Source organism: Myotis lucifugus, unplaced genomic scaffold (genome assembly GCF_000147115.1).
Source record: "Myotis lucifugus unplaced genomic scaffold, Myoluc2.0 scaffold_525, whole genome shotgun sequence".
NCBI classification, from domain to species: domain Eukaryota; kingdom Metazoa; phylum Chordata; class Mammalia; order Chiroptera; family Vespertilionidae; genus Myotis; species Myotis lucifugus.
In genome coordinates, this window is record NW_005871573.1 from 63,385 (window position 1) to 82,887 (window position 19,503).

The following is a 19,503-nucleotide window of genomic DNA, read 5'->3' on the forward strand; positions in this document are numbered from 1 at the left end:
AATTATAAATAATGTCCCATTTCATATTAAAGGCATTATTATTATACAATGACAGAATAAGAACCCTCTAATGTCTTCCTATCAAGGTTAGTGTCTATAATTACTTAAGATAAAAATCCTGAAAATTCAGTGTATGCGTTAAGTCCTGACTTCACAAGTTACTGACAGTGTAAGTGGTAAGAACTAACTGGTGCTGAGGCGACAGTGAATGGTGGATTGCCTATTTCTGGAAAAAATGATAACCCTGGCCCAGCCAGCGTGGCTCAGTGGTTGAGTGCCGACCTATGAACCAGGAGGTCACGGTTCTATTCCCCGTCAGGGCGCATGCCCGGGTTCACCCTCCATCCCCAATAGGGGGCGTGCAGGAGGCAGCCGATCCATGATTCTCTCTCATCATTCATGTCTCTCTTTCTCTCTCTCTCCCTTCCTCTCTGAGATTTAAAAAAAAAAAAATAGGACTCTTTAGGACTCTACAAAACCAGGGCTGTGTTGAACAGCAGCCTGTGGAGTAGTGTATGTTTCGCACATCTAAACTGGGGAAAAGGAACATTGGTTCAACCACTAATCCAAGTGACCGAAACGCATCCTTTGTCAAAGCGAGTTATGGACCTGCTTGGGGACATGCGGGACTTACTGACCCTCGCATTTGCTCTGCTGTCGTAAGAGTCAGGACATTGGACCGGTCACAGGGACGGGGACACCTTGTCCTAGTCCAAAGGCAGGGTTGGTTTGAAGCTGAGTCCCAAGGTCAAGGTCAAAATGTAGTCCCCGGAAGACTTATGCCCCTTCACACCCAAGACCTTCAGTAACCTTCCAGGGGACCTGCTTCCCAATAGCGCCCCCTAGTGGATCCTTGCAATTCTGTTTGGGTGGGGTTTTTTGTTGTTTTTTTTTTAACTTAGTGCTATTCCTTTCCATATAAAAGGTAGGAGGGGCTTGTGAATGGGAGGGACAGGTACATGGGAGGGACCCCCAGGCACAGGGCCAGGTTTCTAGAACATTCAGGGACGTGTCTCCCAAATTCTTCCTGGAGTAGAGTCAGCAAAGCATTTTGAAGCGACTGCCGGAGACGTCACACACCACTTCCTGTTGGCACGCCCTGAGCCTCCTCACCATCCCAGGGGACCCGGTTGAAAAGGGAAGCAGGTGCCCAAGCCGGTGTGGCTCAGTGGATAGAGCGCCGGCCTGGGGACCCAAGGGTCCCGGGTTCGATTCCTGTCATGGGCACGTATCTCGGTGGCAGGCTCCTCCCCAGCCCGGGCACGTGCAGGAGGCAACCCATCGATGTGTTTCTCGTGCATCGATGTTTCTCTCTGCCTTTCCCTGCTCTCTCCCACTCTCCCTAAAAATCAATGGAAAAATAGCCTCGGGTGACGATTAAAAAAAAAAAAGAAAGAGAGAAAGAAAGAAAAGCTCCACAGCGCCACCTCCAGGCAGAACTGCAATTTTACCCCCCAACATACTGGTCAATGCAACAGGAATGAGGAGGAAATGAGAATCTCTCCCATCCATCCAGTGGATGTAAGGTCTCCAGGAGAGAGGGGGCCAGGGAATGAGCGAGGTCGCTCTCTCTCCGGCAGGTTGGATGGATGGGCCACATTCAGACGTCGGAGGACAGAGCCCGCCTTCCCCTCAGGGGTCCTTGTCGTCCAGTTTGATGGTGACTGTTTTCACTTCGGTGTATTCCGACAGCGCGTACTCGCCTCTGTGGGAGAGAGAGAGAGAGAGAGAGAGAGAAAGAGAGAGAGAGAGAGAAGCGTGTGAGATGCCTGTGATCCTCAGCCCACCCATGGCAACTGTGTTCTATCTATTTTAAATATATTTTTATGGATTTCAGAGAGGAAGGGAGAGGGAGAGAGAGAGAGAAACATCCATGATGAGAGAGGATCATGGATCGGCCGCCTCCTGCATGCCCCCTACTGGGGATCGAGTCCGAAACCCGGGCATGTGCCCAGACCAGGAATCGGTCCTTTGGGGTTAGCTCGGCATTTTTGAGGCTATGCTCAGTGGTTAAAGCGTCGGCCCCCAGACCGAAGTGTCCTGGGTTCGAGTCCTAGTCAAGGGCATGTACCTGGGTTGCAGGCTCAATCCCCGGCCCTGGTCGGGGCACATGCAGGAGACAACCAATTGATGTGTCTCTCTCACATCAATGTTTCTCTCTCTGTCTCTCCCCATCCCTTCCACTCTCTCTTAAAAAAAAAATCCATTGGGGGGAGAATCAATGGAAAAAATATCCTTGGGTGAGGATTAACAACAACAAAATAAAAAATAAATTTAAAAAGCACCTTGAAGAAAGAGAAATTACAGGCTTCTTCTTAAGACCAGCCGAGGCACAGGCCCCGGAGGGCCCGTGGGTGGGCGGCAAATTGCCAGCCCAGCCCGGGCGACGGGGCCGGGGAAAACCATGGAATTCACCGAGCCGGGTGCCAGCGGGAAAAGGGGAACTTCTTGCAACATGAAGACATTCACTGGAGACAGCGGAACACGGAAATCGGTTTCCAAGGCTGTGTCCAGGCTCCTTGTGAATTATGGCCGAGGACTTTATCAAAAGCCTTGGGAAATATGTGCCAAGGGTCAAAAACACAGACATGCGGCCCGGCCGGCGTGGCTCAGCGGTTGAGCGTTGACCTATGAGCCAGGAGGTCACGGTTCCTTTCCGGGTCAGGGCACATGCCCGGGTTGTACCCTCGATCCCCAGTAGGGGGTGTGCAGGAGGCAGCCGATCCATGATTCTCATCATTAATGTTTCACTCTCTCTCCCTCTCCCTACCTCTCTGCAATCAATTAAGAAATATATTTTTAGAAATAAATAGAGAAATAATAAGTGACCGACATGACCCACCGGACAGGTAGAAACAGGCGTGGAGGGACAGGGGCACTTACAATTCTCGGCCGTTTCCCGACATTTTAAAGCCACCGAACGGAGCCTGCGCGTAGATGGCGTTGTAGCAGTTGATCCTGGAGAGAGAAGGAGACGATGCTCACGGTTACCCGGAGGGGACCCGCCTGGATTTTGCACGTCCCGGCTCTGAGTTTTAATCACAGAACAGTGTGCTTTCAACGTCCGCCTTCTATGCTTCCCAGCAGAAACTGAGATTTGAATATTCCTGGCATAAAGCTTTTCGCTTATTTTTTTTCTCAACAATTCAGGAAATGAATAAACGTTTAAAAAATTAAAAAAAAAAAGATTTCAGAGAGAGCGCTGTGTGACCCTGGGCAGGTCACTGCACCTCTCTGAGCCTACATGCCCTCAGGTAGGAAATGGAGACGATAATGGTACCCATTTCACAGACGGCGGTCGCGAGGATCCAGCAAAGTAAAGACAGAGCTTGGCCCATAATATATGACTGTGATTTGATGAGTCATGAAGCCAGCCTGCCCCGAACCCCCCCCCAAAACACCCCCAACACTCACAGACAGTGCCCGACTTCCAAGCCGGGAAGCCAGCTTCAGGGGCTTTGTCCCAAGTTCTTCGTGAAAAACAGCCGCCGTGAAGCCCATATTCCAGGCTGTTGGCTCTTCTGATCACTTCTTCGATCGTTTTGAACTTCAGGATCGGCTGCACCGGCCCAAAAATCTATAATCGATGGCAAGAATGGCGGTGAGCACCCGGCCGGCGTGGCTCAGTGGCTGAGCGCCCAACTATGAACCAGGAGGTCACAGTTGGTTCGATTCCCGGTCAGGGCACATGCCCGTGTTGCACCCTCGACCCCCAGTAGGGGGCGTGCAGGAGGCAGCCGGTCCGTGACTCCCTCTCATCATTGATGTTCCTCTCTCTCTCTCCACCCCTCCCTTCCTCTCTGAAATCAATAAAAAAATATATTTAAAAAAAAGAAAACGCCCCCCTCACCAGATATCTGGGGTCGCTGACCCTCAGAGAAGAAAGACCCCCAGCCGTCCCTCCCCTCAGCTCAGCACCAGGCCCCTGGGCCGTCGCTCTCCCTGCAGCCCCCCCCCTCCCCGTACCTCCTCCCTGGTGATCGCCAGGGTGGCAATGACCTTCCAGAAAGAAGGTGGGCTTGATGACGAGCCCCCGGTCTTCCATGCCCGAGCTCCCACACTCCAGCTTGACTCCCTCCTTCTTGCCGCTCTCGATGAGCGAGAGGATTTTGTCGAACTGGTTTTGGTCAATCTGCAAAGCACAACAGGAAGAAACGCCAGGCTTTTTGGTTGTTGTTGCTTTTAAATATGTTTTTATTGATTTCAGAGAGAAAGGGAGAGGGAGAGAGAGAGAAACATCTATGATGAGAGGGGATCCTGGATCGGCTGCCTCCTGCACGCCCCCTACTGGGGATCCAGCCCACAACCCGGGCATGTGCCCTGACCAGGAATCCAACCATGACCTCACGGTTCATAGGTCGATGCTCAACCACTGAGCCACACCAGCCAGACAAAGCTTTTCACTTTATAGGAAAGGAACGACAAGGGGACAAGGAAGGAAAGGAGAATTATGGCATAGAGGAGTCAAAATCCAGAAACAAAACATAAAACAACAAATCCACACACAAAAAAACACAGATAAACTTGAGTATGTAAAAAAAAAAAAAAAAAAAAAAACAGGCAACACCATCCCAAGCAAAGTCAAAGGGCAAAATGAAGTGGGAGAATTTAACAGGTCACATCACAGAAACAAAACCGATCTTTCTAGTCCGCGAAGCGTTCTTAGAAGCAGGAAGGAACACGGTGAGCGACACCACAGCGCATCACGCTCGCACAGCTGATGGAACAGGAAACGCAAACGGCTGCGAACACTTGATCAGATGTGCGGCCTCACTCATGGTGAGAGATACGCGCACATTAAAGCCAGGCAGGTTGCCAAGCGAGATGGCACGCTTAACTATCAGATGGGCAGAGTGCCAAAGCCTGGTAATGAGGCTGCAGGTTGGTAGGAGCAGGGGGTTGATACATTCCTTCTGAAGGTGATTTGGCAATGCTTGCAGAAATGATAAGGGCGGCCCGGCCAGTGAGCTCATCGATCGACCCATGAACCAGGAGGTCGCTGGTTTGATTCCGGATCAGGGCACATGCCCGTGTTGTGGGCTCCATCCCCAGTAAGGGGCATGCAGGAGGCAGCCGATCCCTGATTCTCTCTCATCATGGATGTTTTTCTTTCTCTCTCCCTCTCTGAAATCAATAAAAAGTATATTTAAAAAATAAAATACTGGGGGGGAAAGGGAGAGGGGGCAAGTTGGACATATCCATAATATTACCAACAATAAAAAATAAAAATAAATAAAATAAAATATGCATAAAATAAAATAAATTTTTTTTTAAAAAAGCCCCTTAAAAAACCAAGCTTGGACGCTCCCCAGTAGGGGGCGTGCAGGAGGCAGCCGATCCATGATTCTCTCTCATCGTGGATGTTTCTCTCTCTGTCTCTCCCCTCCTCTCTGAAATCAATAACAATATATATATATTTTTTTAAATATATATTTTATTGATTTTTTTACAGAGAAGAAGGGAGAGGGATAGAGAGTTAGAAACATCGATGAGAGAGATCGATCAGCTGCCTCCTGCACGCCCCCCAGTGGGGATGTGCCCGCAACCAAGGCACATGCCCCCGACCGGAATCGAACCCGGGACCCTTCAGTCCGCAGGCCGACGCTCTATCCACTGAGCCAAACCGGTTCGGCAATAACAATATATTTTAAAAAATAAAATAATAACAACGTATTGGGGGCCTTGAAATTTTCCAAAGAGCCTTCGATGACTCCATTTTCCAGTCGAGGCAACTGAGGTTTGGAGGGAGCTTGCGACTTTCATAGCGTCCCGCATGGAGCCACACGCAGGCCCCGACCCCCAGCCTCCCGCGTACACACGGGCGCCCATGCGGTGGGCAGGCGGCGAGCGGGCGAGTCCTGCCGCATGATTCGAAACTCGCGGCTGGGCTGGACTTTGGCTCCAGGCACAGCGGCTGCAGCCGAGGCCGCTTCAATAATGCATGGCACGCCGGGCTGCCCCTGAAATATTGATCCACGGCCCGGCCCGGCCTGCGTCACCAGTGAGAAAGCGATACAGGATGTGCCCTTTAAAGAGGTTATAAAACCCTGTGCTTATGATCATTTTCATCCTGTCCTTGGCTGCCCCGACCAGGCCCCACCCCGGAGCTCTCCGCACTGGGGTTTCGTGGTTTCTTTTCAATTATTTACTTTAAATATATTTTGATTGATTTCCGAGAGCGAGAGAGAGAGAGAGAGAGAGAGAGGGAAACATCCATGAGGAGAGAGAATCATGGATCGGCTGCCTCCTGCACGCCCCCTACTGGGGATGAAGCCTGCAACCCGGGCCTGTGCCCTGACCGGGAATCGAACCCTGACCTCCTGGTTCCTAGGTCGATGCTCAACCACTGAGCCACACCGGCCGGGCTGGAATACTCTCAACGATAAAGATTTAATTAAAAAAATATTCAGTGGCTACCTGGGGCCCGTGTTCCGTTCTGGCGTCGAAGGGGTCCCCGACGGGCCGCTTCCTGGCGCGCTCCACGCTCCTCCTGACGAACTCAGGATACACTTGCTCTTCCACGAACACCCTGGAGGCGGCCGTGCAGCACTGGCCTTGGTTGAAGAATATTCCCTGGTGGGCGCACTCCACAGCCAAGTCCACTGGAGGGCGAGGCGGCACAGGCGGCGGGCGGCGGGGGCAGAGGAAGCAATCAAGTCGTTAGGGCAGGACTGGCCACAGCGGCAGCTCTGCCCACACAGGAACACAGGCTCCCGGACAAACTTCAGAAATTAATTTCGTTCCCAGCATTTCCCCAAACGCACGGAGGAGGGGACACATTTTGGGGTCGGCTGAGTTTGGAGTTGAAGAGGTCCCCCCTGCAGGACTTGTCAGTGCGTTTACTACTCGGATCAGCGCAGAGAATGGTCCCAGGCCCTGTTTCATTTGCTCAGGGGCCCCCCTTTTAAAAAAAAGATATCTTTATTGATTTCAGAGAGGCAGGGAGAGGAAGACAGAGAGAGAAACATCCATGATGAGAGAGAATCATGGATCGGCTGCCTCCTGCACGCCCCCTACTGGGGATGGAGCCCACAACCCGGGCATGTGCCCTGACCGGGAATCGAACCGTGACCTCCTGGCTCGGAGCTACGCCCGCTGGGCCGGACTAAAGTCCTTTGGAATGACATCTGGTATGTACTGTTGCAGCCCCGTTCTCTTGAACTTTGAAAGGAACCGAGCTTTTATGTTGCCCTGCAGAAGTTCCTAATAGGGGTACAGAACCCCACGCCGTGCTGGACTTGAGATAAGTTAGAGAGGAAACCCTGGGTTCTTCCTGGCAGTTGGCTGAGCTGAAAACTGAAGAACTGAGCTGGCATTGAATTTAACCCAGACCAGGAACGGGCCAGCGTGGCTCAAATGGTTGAGCATCAACCCTAGGAACCAGGAGGTCACGGTTCAATTTCCCGGGTCAGGGGCAAAAGCCCGGGGTTTCGGGCTCCATCCCCAGCAGGGGGCGTGCAGGAGGGCAGCCGATCCATGATTCGCTCTCCATCATGGATGTTTCTCTCTCCCCTCTCTGAAATCAATAAAAATATATATTTTTTAAAAAGGCCTTCGTCCAAAATAACTCATTCATTTCCTGCCAGGAGCCGGGGTGGGGGCCGCCGTGGCGGGGAACAGCGACATGTTCTCGTTGATATCATGCCTGGGATGCCAGCTGCGTCAGGATTTAATTTTGTGGCCTGGCACTGCCCACGGGAAGAGGAGATGGCTATGTCGGGTGTTTACGATCCTCGTCCGACCAACCGCCAAACAGGGGTCTTGTGTTCTCATTGTCGTTTGCTTCCCTGGGAGGAAAAGAGGGGGAGCTGCGGGGCAGATGGGGTGCCCAGCAATGGCGGCACTCAGCCAAATGGGAGTCCTGGCTCTTTAAGACGGGCGTTTGGAGCTCTGAGTGTGGGTCACAGTGGGGCCACACCCACGCGGTTCCCAAAACCATTAGCAACGCTGATGATGCTTCCACATGGGAACACCAAGTCGGGAACAACATAAACAGTCCATTTCCACAGGCCTCTGTCCCAGGGAAAGCCAGCTTCCGGAAGAGGACATGCTATCAGTCATTCACACCTTAGTGAGAAATACTGTTTGTCTCAGGGCTATTTGCAATTCCAACCTTTATCTGCATGCTCAATGGAAGGCTTTGTTCCTCAAGAAAGGAATTTCTGGCCCTAATGGGCAGGTGGGGAGGCTGTTCTTTGCAAGACATAAATATGACCCTAAGGGGCAGGGAGGGCAGAACAATGAATGCCTAAGAGTGGGACACACCTGCCCTGTTCCTCCTCCTCTTATTCCAGCCCCCTTCCCACTCAGGGGCCTGAGTGTCTGAAGAAGAAACTGGCTTTGTTCTCATGGCTCCCACTCCAAGGGGATGGAAGGTCAACTTGACCTTGAAGGGCAGAATCAGGCAGCCCCCTGGTGACCACCTGGGCATGCCTCCGTCCCATGGAGCTTGCTTTTTAAAAAAAAAAAATTTTTTTTTTATTGATTTCAGACAGGAAGGGAGAGAAACATCCATGATGAGAGAGAATCATGGATCGGCTGCCTCCTGCACGCCCCCTGCTGGGGATCGAGCCTGCAGCCTGGGCATGTGCCCTGACCGGGAATCCAATCCAACTCTGACCTCCTGGTTCATAGGTCAACGCTCAACCACTGAGCCACACTGGCCGAGCATCCAATGGCACTTGCGTTTCATCTCCATCTGTGTAGGCGAGCAGGGCCCAAGGTGGAAACACACCCCCACTGTGTGTGCCTCTGTGTGTGTGTGTGTGTGTGTGTGTGTGTGTTCCCCTTGGTTCTGAGTTCGGTCCAGGAAGCCTGGAGACACCCCCGGACCCCCTAAAGTGCAGGGAGAGACTCACGGTCGGCGTCGGCACACACGATACAGGGGTTCTTCCCCCCGAGTTCCAGCGTCACCCTCTTCAGGTTGCTGCGAGACGCGGCCTCTTTAACCAGCTTGCCAACCTTCCGGATGAAAAAAACAAACAAACAAAAAACACAAACCCGGACCGGATGGAACCTTGGACGTGGCCAGATGTGGCCCAAGAACATGTGCGTCACCCTCCCTCCCTCCCTCGGCCGCCCCCAGCACCCTGAGATGCTGGCCTGGCCCGAACCCCTGGCCCAGCTGCTCCACTGACCGGGCGGAGTTGGAGCCGGGAGGCCCAGCGATTCGCTCCTCCCCCCCCCCGCTCCCCTCCAGCCACACAGCCAGACAGGGGGGAGCCGGCCACCCCTCTGAGAAAGGGCTCCCAGGGCATGGGGGCAGCTGCTCTACCCCTCGCTAGTGAGGGAGACCCTTCTATTGGACTCTTCGGTAGAAGCTGAGGGAGCCCCTGAGATTTAGGGAATTTGGGGGGCTGCTCTTCAGGATGAGGGTCCGTTCTATGGATGCGGAATCTCGGAGGGAAGGCAGGGAGGGTGGGTGGGAGGTGATCAACCAAAGACCTTGTGTGTAGCCCGGCTGGCGTGGCTCAGTGATTGAGCGTCGACCTATGAACCAGGAGGTCCAGGTTCGATTCCCGTCAAGGGCACGGACCTCGGTTGCAGGCTCAATCCCCGGCCCCGGTCAGGGCCCGGGAGGGAGGCAACCAATTGACGTGTCTCTCTCACATCGATGTTCCTCTCTCTCTCTCTCTCTCTGTCTCTCCCCCTCCCTGCCACTCTCTCTGGAAATCGATTGGGGAAATTTCCTCGGGTGAGGATTCACAACAACAAAAAAATGAGGCAGGGCTGGGCTCCCCCAGGGCTGAGGCTGCGCCCCCAAACAAGGTGTGGGTGCATTTTATTTTATTTTAATTAAACAATTTTTTTATTGCTGAGAGAGAATCATTGATCGAGTGCCTACTGGGGATCAAGCCGGAAACCCGGGCAAGTGCCCCGACTGGGAATCGAACCGGTGACCTCTTGGCTCACGGGTCGACGCTCAGCCACTGAGCCACACCGGCCGGGCTGTTATCTACCTTTTAACCTTAACTACGACACTGTTTGTCCTACGGATGTTTCACATTTTTATTTTATCTTATCTGGCCATCCTTCCTGCCAGGGCTCCTGGGTTCCATTCAGGATGTATTTCGTTTGGAAACTGGCCCAGTGACTTTGGAAAACTGACCGTCCGCGTACTGAAACTCGGTCCAGTCCAGAAGGAACACAAGTCACAGGCCGGCCCCTCCCAGGAAGAGGGCACAGGTCCCCAGCGCCCCCCTCTCCCCCCCAGCCCACACCCAGCGAGGGGGCTACCTCTATGGACCCGGTGAACGCGATCTTGCTGATCCGAGGGTGGGATGACATGGCGGCTCCCACGGTGGGTCCGAATCCGGGCACGATGTTCACCACGCCCGGAGGGAAGCCGACCTAGGAGGAGACGGAGAAGGCACTGAAGGAAGGCCAGGGACCAGCGTCCACCATGGAGCCACGCGTGGGCCCAGAGGGTCATGGCTGAGTGGTGTTCCCAAGCAGAGTGGCATCCCCATTGCACGGTCTGGGCCTGGGTCACCCATCCACCCCAGGACCCAAACCCGGTCGGCCAGGGGGCCAGGGTGAGGTGCACACACCTCCTTCCGAGCAGCATTTTTCACCTTAAAAAGGCCTCTGAGCACAAAGACTGGTGGCCTGCTTGGCCGGCGTGGCTCAGTGGTTGAGCATCGACCTATGAACCAGGAGGTCACGGTTCGATTCCCGCTCAGGGCACATGCCCGGGTTGCGGGCTCCATCCCCACTAGGGGGTGTGCAGGAGGCAGCCGATCCATGATTCTCTCTCATCATGGATGTTTCTCTCTCTCTCTCCCTCTCCCTTCTTCTCTGAGATCAATAAAAATATATATATATATTTTTAAAAAGGTTGTGCATCTGACCCTATTAGCTTGGCGGAAGTGACATGAGGGGACCTTCTCTCCCTTTGCAACATAGACACTGGGGACAGTGTGACGGAGCCATGCTGCCTGGTGTGTCAGGAGGGGGGTGTCCCTTGGGCCGCTTGTTTCCCTGAAAGGCAGTTGCCTGGGGAGCGAATGATCACGGGTGAGCCTGGCTGGGTGACAGCTACTTAGGGGAGCTGCCCAGATGACCCCCCAAACGCCAGGCCCACACCTCTGACTATTCAGTTCCCTCCCAGGTGACTCTCCTGCAAATTCTTTAGAGAAAACACTTGCTCCTAAAGTAGGCTTGAGCCCATCATGCCAGCTACATCGTCTCATGCAGGTCAGTGGGAGGAGCGGAATTGCTTCTAGCAGCTCAGTGGGAGGAGCGGAATTGCTTCTCACGGGTCAGTGACCACTGGCAGGAGACAGAACCAACGGACTCTTGCCAAGTGAAACAGGCGTCACCCCCTTCCCACTCGCGGTTGAGCCGGCTCTGCTGTCACGCACGGCCCAGCTCGGCCGGGCAGCTTTATCTCGCGCCGGCGGCCTGCTCCCGGGGAGTGGGCATGTGACCGAGAACACATAATATTTTCCTTTTGGACGGCTCACCTCTTTGATCAGAGAGCCGAGGTAGAGGGCGGTGAGGGGCGTCTGTTCGGCCGGCTTCACGACGATGGTGTTGCCGCAGCACAGGGCCGGCGCCAACTTCCACACCAGCATCAGCAGAGGGAAGTTCCACTGCAACAGGGCACAGGGGAACGTGGGGGACCCGGGCCCACCCGCTACCCTGCTCCATGGCGGGCACTTGCTTTGGGGCTTAACGGGTAACATAGAAGTTTGCAATGATCAGAATTGCATTCCAGCCTGGTGCTTCCTACGTGCATTCTGGGGGAGGCTAATAGTTACTCTTTGGTAGAAGGGATTCCACGGTGCGTGCACTGCCTCCTCCTCTCGGAGGTTTACGTACAATGACATCAGCACCTTAAAGGCTCTGAGAAGGTCTGCAGGAGTTGTGGGCTTGATCCCCAGTGTGGGGCGTGCAGGAGGCAGCCAATCAGTGATTCTCTCTCATCATTGATGTTTCTATCTCTCCCTCTCCCTTCCTCTCTGAAATCAATAAAAATATATTTAAAAAAAACACCCCCAAACCAAAAACCTTGGTTCTAACGGGCCCATGGGAGCAGCAGGGGGAAACCCTGTACTTACAGGAGTGATGGCCCCACACACACCTATGGGCTCATGCCGGGTGAAACACACGACGTTGTCATCTGCGAGAGAGGTGACATGGGGGAGAGGACGACATGTGAATCTAGATCAGTGGTTCTCAACCTTCCTCATGCCGCGGCCCTTTAATACGGCTCCTCATGTTGTGGGGACCCCCAATTTCATTGTTACAAATGGAACATAATGAAAGCATAGTGATTAATCACAAAAACAATATGTGATTATATATGTGTTTTCCGATGGTCTTAGGCGACCCCTGAGAAAGGGTCGTTCGACCCCCAAAGGGGTCGCGACCCACAGGTGGAGAACCGCTGACCTAGATGAAGAATTTCAAGGGGGAACAAGACAGGACAGTAACCCAGAAGCCCACGAAGGTGTCAGTTCTGAGTCTGGCCTACGACACAAAGAGGCGGTGTTCAACTCAATTCCAAAAGCAAAAATTCCTGCCTGGCCGGTGTGGCTCAGTGGTTAAGCGCCGATCTACGAACCAGGAGGTCACGGTTCGATTCCCGGTCAGGGGCACATGCCCGGGTTGCAGGCTCGATCCCCAGTAAAGGGCGTGCAGGAGGCAGCCGATCCAGGATTCTCTCTCATCATGGATGTTTCTCTCTCTCCCTCTCCCTTCCTCCCTGAAAGCAATAAAAAATATTATTTTTTAAAAAAGCAAAATTCCTTAGTGGCAGGATGGGGGGACAGGGGAAATGGCCAGAGGCCCGCAGAGGAAGGGAAAGGCAGGGCCCCCCAAAGACTCCATTGGAGGCCCAGCAGCCCGTGCCGGCTCACCTGTGGGGATGGTCCGGCCCTGGATCTTGTCTGCCCACCCCGCAAAGTAGCGAAGGGTTTTGATGCAGCCCTCCAGGTCGATGAAAAAGGCGTGAAGGAACGGCTTGCCCGTGTCCATCGTCTCCAGGGTCTGCAAGGACCAGACATGAGCCTCAGACACCCTCCTTCTTACGTGCCAGGTGGTGAAGAACAGGGGGTGGGTCGTGGGGGGGCGGGTGAGGTGGGGGGCAGGGAGTTAGGGTCCCCGATCACTGATCCCCACACCTCCCAGTCCTCTGTGTCCCTTAGAGGGCAAGACACCGCATTTACAATAAGACCCGTTCCGACGGTCAGGATGCTTTGTCCTGTTTTTCTTTTATTATTTTAAAAATATTTTTAATTATACTATTTTTTTCCTTTTTTTTTTATCCTCACCAAAGGATATTTTTTCCCATTGATTTTTAGAGAGAGTGGAAGGGAGAGGGAGAGACAGAGAGAAACACTGATGTGAGAGAGACACATCGATCGGATGCCTCTCCCATGCCCCCGGCCAGGGCCAGAAGCCTGCAACCGAGGTACGTGCCTTTGACCGGAATCGAACCCAAGACCCTTCAGTCTGTAGGCTGACGTGCTATCCGCTGAGCCAAACTGGCTAGGGCCCCTTTTCTTCTTTCTTCTTTTTAAAAATAAATATGTTTTTGTTGCCTGGCCAGCAAGGCTTGGTGGTTGAGCGTCAACCTAGGAACCAGGAGGTCGCGGTTTGATTCCCAATCGGGGCACATGCCCGGGTTGCGGGCTCCATCCCCAGTAGGAGGCGTGCAGAGGCAGCCGATTCATGATTCTCTCTCATCATTGATGCTTCTCTCTCTCTCTCCCCCTCTCCCTTCTTCTCAAAAATATATTTTAAAAAATGTTTTTATTTATTTTAGAGGGGCACATGCAGGAGGCAACCAATCAGTGTGTCTCTCTCTCATTGATGTTTCTCTCTGTCTTTCCCTCTCTCTAAAAATCAATGGGAAAATATTAAAGAGAGAGAGAGAGAGAGATAGGACACAGTTTCCTCCATCGTGGCCTGACCAACCAGCGTGTAGTGGAAAGAGCGAGGGACGGAGCCCAGAGGGTCGGGCCACCAGCACAAAGACACACGGCCCCTCCCTGGGCGGCAAGGCCGGATGCTCCGTGGAAGGGAGCGGGCTCGCCCTGGCCCTTGGTGCTGAGGGAGGCCATGGGTGGAGGGGGGGGGGCGGGGAGATGGCGGGTCCTCAATGGCGGGGATTCTTTTCTATTTCCAGCCGGGGTCTCAGAGGCGCCCTTTGTCCCGCAGACAAGCAGCCCCAGTTGAGCCCAGGGCTGCAACTGCCCGCCATCCGAGTCTGCAGGAAGTGGCCGCCCCGACCCATAGCCCAGGGCTGCATTCTCCTTTTAGGGTCGCTGAGCGAGAGGATGATGATTTATAAAGGAAGAGAGGCCGGCGAGGCCCAGTGGTTGAGCGTCGACCTAGGAACCTGCAGGTCACGGTTCGATTCCCGGTCGGGGCACATGCCCGGGTTGTGGGCTCCATCCCCATTTTGGGGCCTGCAGGAGGCAGCCCATCCATGACTCTCTCTCATCATGGATGCTTCTCTCTCTCTCCCTCCCCCTTCCTCTCTGAAATCAATAAAAATATATTTAAAACATACACACACACACACACACACACACACACACACACACCTGAATTTGCACCCTGGCCCAGTTGCTCAGTGGTTAGAGCGTCGGCCCACAGACGGAAGGGTCTCGGGTTCGATTCCCGGTCAAGGGCACGTACTGGGGTTGTGAGTTCGGGCCCCGTCCCCCGTCGGGGCGCATGCGGGAGGCAACCAGTCCACGTGTCTCTCTCACGTCAATGTCTCTCTCCCTCGGTCTCTCCCCCGCCCTCCCTGCCACTCTCTCTAAAGATCCATGGAAAAAAGAAATATCCTCGGGGGGAAGGATTAACAACAACAGCAACAACAAAGACATAAAAACCGAATGTGCCAATCGCGGTCGTGTCTGGTCGCTTTCATGATGTGGCCAAGCGCGGGCTCTTACTATCCCGTGGGCACCGCGGTCCCGACGGCAGCGGTGACTGGCAGACAATAGGGGGAGGGGAGGGGCCTCGGGGGGCGGGGGGGAAGGTGGCCCTGCAGTCCCCGCTCCCCACGAAGACACTGACACTGAGGACAGGACGGGGAGGGGTGCCCGGGACCCCGAGTCCACACACGCATTGCAGACGGGTGAGCTCAGCGCCCGCCACGGGGGAAACAGAACTGTGTTTGAAAAAGCCAGTTTGGCAGCTGAGCCCGGAGACTGGCTGTCTTTGCAGGAAGAGCCACGCTGACCCGGGAGGGCGCTGCCCTCGCTCGGATTCGGGGCAAGCACGAGGGCCAGGGAGGGAGGGAGGGAGGAGAGCTCAGGTCCCCGGGCGATGCACCCCAGTGTTCCTCCACCCAGGAGCAATTGCAGCGTGAGGGATGGACTGCTCGTTCCTCCACCAGATCAGGAAAGGAAAGAACCGCCCGGCCGGCGTGGCTCAGTGGTTGAGCGTCGGCCTGTGAACCAGGAGGTCACGGTTCGATTCCCGGTCAGGGCACATGCCCTGGTTGTACCCTCCATCCCCAATAGGGGGCGTGCAGGAGGCAGCTGAGCCATGATTCTCTCTCATCATGGATGTTTTTCTCTCTCTCCCTCTCCCTCTCCCTTCCTCTCTGAAATCAATAAAAATAAATAAAAAAATAGAAGAGCTGAGCTGCCCCTCACGGGCGTGTACTCACGGCCAGGACCGCGCGGTCCCTCTCCACCAGGTCGGCCAGCTGGTGCAGCAGGCGGCCTCGGTTCAGGGCGTCCAGCCGGCGCCACGGGGAGCCCCTCTGGAAGGCGGCGTGTGCGGCCTCCACGGCCTTGTCCACGTCGGGCTGAGCGGCCAAAACAAGAGAGAGCGTGTCAGCTCGCGACGACACTGCAGTTCAGTACGGAGAGCAGCCGAGACCTGCTTCCCGCATGTGACGGACGAGGGAGGGGGTGGCTGGGGCTTTCAAGGGACAATTTACTTTTTCACACCTTCGGTCTTTCTCTTTCCTTTTTTTTTTTTTTTTAACAATAACCTTTAAAAAAACTATATATATAAAAAGCTAAATGTCGGTCCAACTGGTAGCTATGACGCGCACTGACCACCAGGGGGCAGATGCTCAGCGCAGGAGCTGCCGAGTGGCAGTGACTTGGCAGTGGCGGTTCTCTGGTGATGCATCCCAGAACCAGGGAGGAGGGAGCCCGATTCCTCGTGGGGCTGTGTGATTCCACCTTCGGCCCTGGGTTATGTTGTTGCTGGGGCTCTGTCGGCCCCGAATCTGGTTTACTGCACACGTGCGTTTGCGTGCCACACGCTGTAGGACAGCAACTTTGCAGAGTGCCTCTCACACTCGGGACCCTCGGGGATGTCAGAGAGCTGGTTTCGGCCCGATCCCCGCAGGCCAGGCCGAGGGGCCCACCTGCCAGAGGGACCCCGCTCACTCCACAGATGCCCATCTAGCCATGGCGATGCCCCAGGTGCGGCTGGCAGGGGAGGTACCAGGGGAGGTTGGCTCCAGGGCGTGTCTGGCCCTTCTCTCTCGCCCAGTCCTGCCCCGCTGGCCACCTTCTAATAAATTTCCTTTCGATGTGCACGAATCCGTGCACCGGGTCACTAGTATTATCATAATGAGCTAATTATAATATGTTAACATGATCACATGAGTTCTTCGTAGAAAAGAAATCTGGCAATTCCGTGACATTATTACCGCTGAGTGACTTGGTTAGCAAATCTTTTTCCTTCAAGTTTTCTTTTTTTTTTTTTTTAAGTGTCTCTCGCCAGAATGCTGCCTGTGGTGAAACACACCAGCCGGCAATGCTCTTGGGAAAGATCCCTCAATGCCTGCAGGTTGGAATCATGGATAAAAACCTTCCCTCTGGCCACGTGAGGAGGATACAGTCATCCTCCCAGATGGGGAAACGTCCATCTGCAGCCCCCGGTCCCTAACTGACCCCATTCTGGGCCCTGCGTCCAAGAAGCAGCGAACCCAGGTCCTACCCGAGAGGGGACCAGTCCCATCTCACACCTGAGCCGACCCCCCTCCTCATCCTTCCGCCTCCGGAACTGAGCTACCTGGGGTTGCGTGGGGCACACCCACCTTATCTCCTTCCTCCACCTCGCAGATTTGTTCCAGCGTTGAAGGGTTGTAGGTGGCGAACTTTTTCCCGCTCGTGGACTCGTGCCATTCGTTGTTGATGAACATCTACCCAAGAAAGGAAGTTGTAACTTTTTAGGCTTACGTCAATCATCTAAGCACAAGGCAACCTTTTTTTTCCTTTTTTTCTAAAGAACTGTTTACCCACCTTCAGAGAGAGAGGCAGGGAGAGAAACACTGATGTGAGCAAAACATCGATGTGAGTGGGCAACATGGATCGGCTGCCTCCTGCACGCCCCGTTCTGGGGATCGAGCCCACAACCCAGGCACCTTCCCTGACCGGGAATCAAACCAGTGACCCCCCTGGTGCACGGGACGATGCCCAACCAACTGAGCCACACTGGCCAGGACCAAGTCTCATATTCATAAGAAAGCAAAAAATATTAAAAAAATTTTCTAAAATCTTCTCTCTTTTTTTAAAGCAATAGCATGGATCACAGAGGAATAACTGAGTTATATCTATATATATAAAAGCCTAAGCAACCATCTGACCACTCGACCAGTAGCTATGATGTGCACTGACCACCAGGGGGCAGACGCTCAACATACCGGCATGGAAACATGGAACAGACTGATGAATCTCAGAGGGAAGGGGGGAGGGAGGAGGGCAGGAAGAGATTAACTAAAGACCTTATATGCATACTAGAGGCTGGGTGCACAGATTTGTGCACTGGTGGGGTTCCTCGGCCTGGCCTGTGGGGATCGGGCCATAACCAGCAGTCCGACATCCCCAGGGGGGTCCCGGATTGCCAGTTTGGCTCAGCAGAGAGAGCATCGGCCTGTGGACCAAAGGGTCCCGGGTTCGATTCTGATCAAGGGCACGCACCTCGGTTGCAGGCTCCTCCCCGGCCTGGGCCCTGGTCAGGGCGAGTGCAGGAGGCAACCCATCGATGTGTTTCTCTCACATCAAGGTCGCTCTCTGTCTTTTCCTCTCTCTCCCACTCTCTCTAAAAGATCAATGGAAAAATATCCTTGAGGGAAGATTAAAAAATAAAATACAGAGGCCAGCTCTGGCTGGGCAGGTGGGCAGAACCCCCACCGCCCCCCACGCACCCACACGGTGTGGAATCCGGAGCTGCCAGTGCCCCTCGCTCGCCGGCGCTGTGCCTGCCCTTCTGACTTTTGGGAGCTCAGCGCCAGGCCCCCAGGGAAACCTGCCCTCGGACGGACGGGGGCCAGCTTCAATTACAGGGTTATTCTTCCAGCGGAAACCGAATCCCTGAGTTGACTTTCGCCATCCAGCGGGCCCTCGCTGGGGAGCAGCGAGACATTAATAAGCCGGGGAGGGAGAAGCTGGCCCGGGAGGGCGTGCGGCCAGCGGCGGGAGAGGCCCATTTGGTCGGGAGGATGGAATTTTCGTGGCTGAGATAATAGAGACTGTCAGCGAAAACTGCTGAAATCCGGAAGCTTCCCCGTATCAGTTCCAAGGGGGGAGGGCGCGGAAAGTGAGAAGGTGGCAGCAGAGAATATACATAAAGGCGAGGGAGCGATCGGGTGTCTGTGAGACTTCACCTCCACGCATGTTCCTACCCCCCAAAAATTACCTGGTCGGTCGTGACATTGACCTGTAAGTCCTCTCTAACCAGCCACTTACTGTTTTTAAAACATATTCTTTATTGATCTCAGAGAGGAAGGGAGAGGGAGAGAGAGAGAGAGGGAGAGAAACATCAATGATGAGAGAGCATCACTGATCAGCTGCCTCCTGCACGCCCCACAGCTGGGGATCGAGCCCGCAACCCGGGCATGTGCCCTGACCGGGAATCGAACCGTGACCTCCTGGTTCATAGGTCGTTGCTCAATTGCTGGGCCACGCCGGCCGGGCTGTAACCAGCAACTTAAAAAAAAAAAATGCAGACTGCTCAACTCCAGCCGTATTTTTCCCATGGTGATGTTTCTAATTTAGCAGCGTTTTTTTCTTTAGACTACACTCGTAAGGGATCTCGTAAGCGGTTTCCACTGTGGGTTCCTGGAGAAAACAAAAACACAAATGAAGGAGGAGGCGGGCAGCGTGGCCGGCCTGCCTGCCAGTCTGCTCGCTGCGTTTTTTTCTTTATTTTTTATTGGTGGCTCATCCTCACCTGAGGGTATTTTTTTTCTCCATTGAATTTTAGAGAGAGTGGAAGGGAGGGGGAGAGACACAGAGAGAGAAACAGCGATGGGAGAGAGACACAGCGATTGGTTGCCTCCTGCACGCACCCGACCTGGGGCCGGATCCAGCCTGGATTCCGTCTGCAGCTCAGTATAAGCTCCGTTTATACTTCCGTGAGATCTGTCTCATACCCATGCACAAGCCCAGCGGAGTGATTCTGTCCCAGGCCCGTTATTCTGATTTGGGGCTCAAAACAATACAGCCGGCGCCCTGACCGGGGTTGCTCAGTGGTTGGAACGCCAGCCCGCAGACTGAAGGGTCCCAGGTTCGA

At 54.1% G+C, this 19,503-nt stretch overlaps 1 protein-coding gene across 1 annotated transcript; it reads right to left on the reverse strand.

Moving 5' to 3' along the window:
* Nucleotides 1-1,428: 1,428 nt before the first annotated feature.
* On the reverse strand, nt 1,429-17,159 carry ALDH1A3 (aldehyde dehydrogenase 1 family member A3). Its single transcript, XM_023745224.1, is given in 12 exon segments — nt 1,429-1,705; nt 2,884-2,959; nt 3,415-3,630; nt 4,000-4,132; nt 6,418-6,602; nt 8,859-8,961; nt 10,237-10,350; nt 11,466-11,594; nt 12,063-12,124; nt 12,864-12,993; nt 15,635-15,775; nt 17,027-17,159. Coding segments are annotated over 12 exon segments (1,467 nt in total). The 5' UTR covers nt 17,132-17,159; the 3' UTR covers nt 1,429-1,632.
* Nucleotides 17,160-19,503: the final 2,344 nt, after the last annotated feature.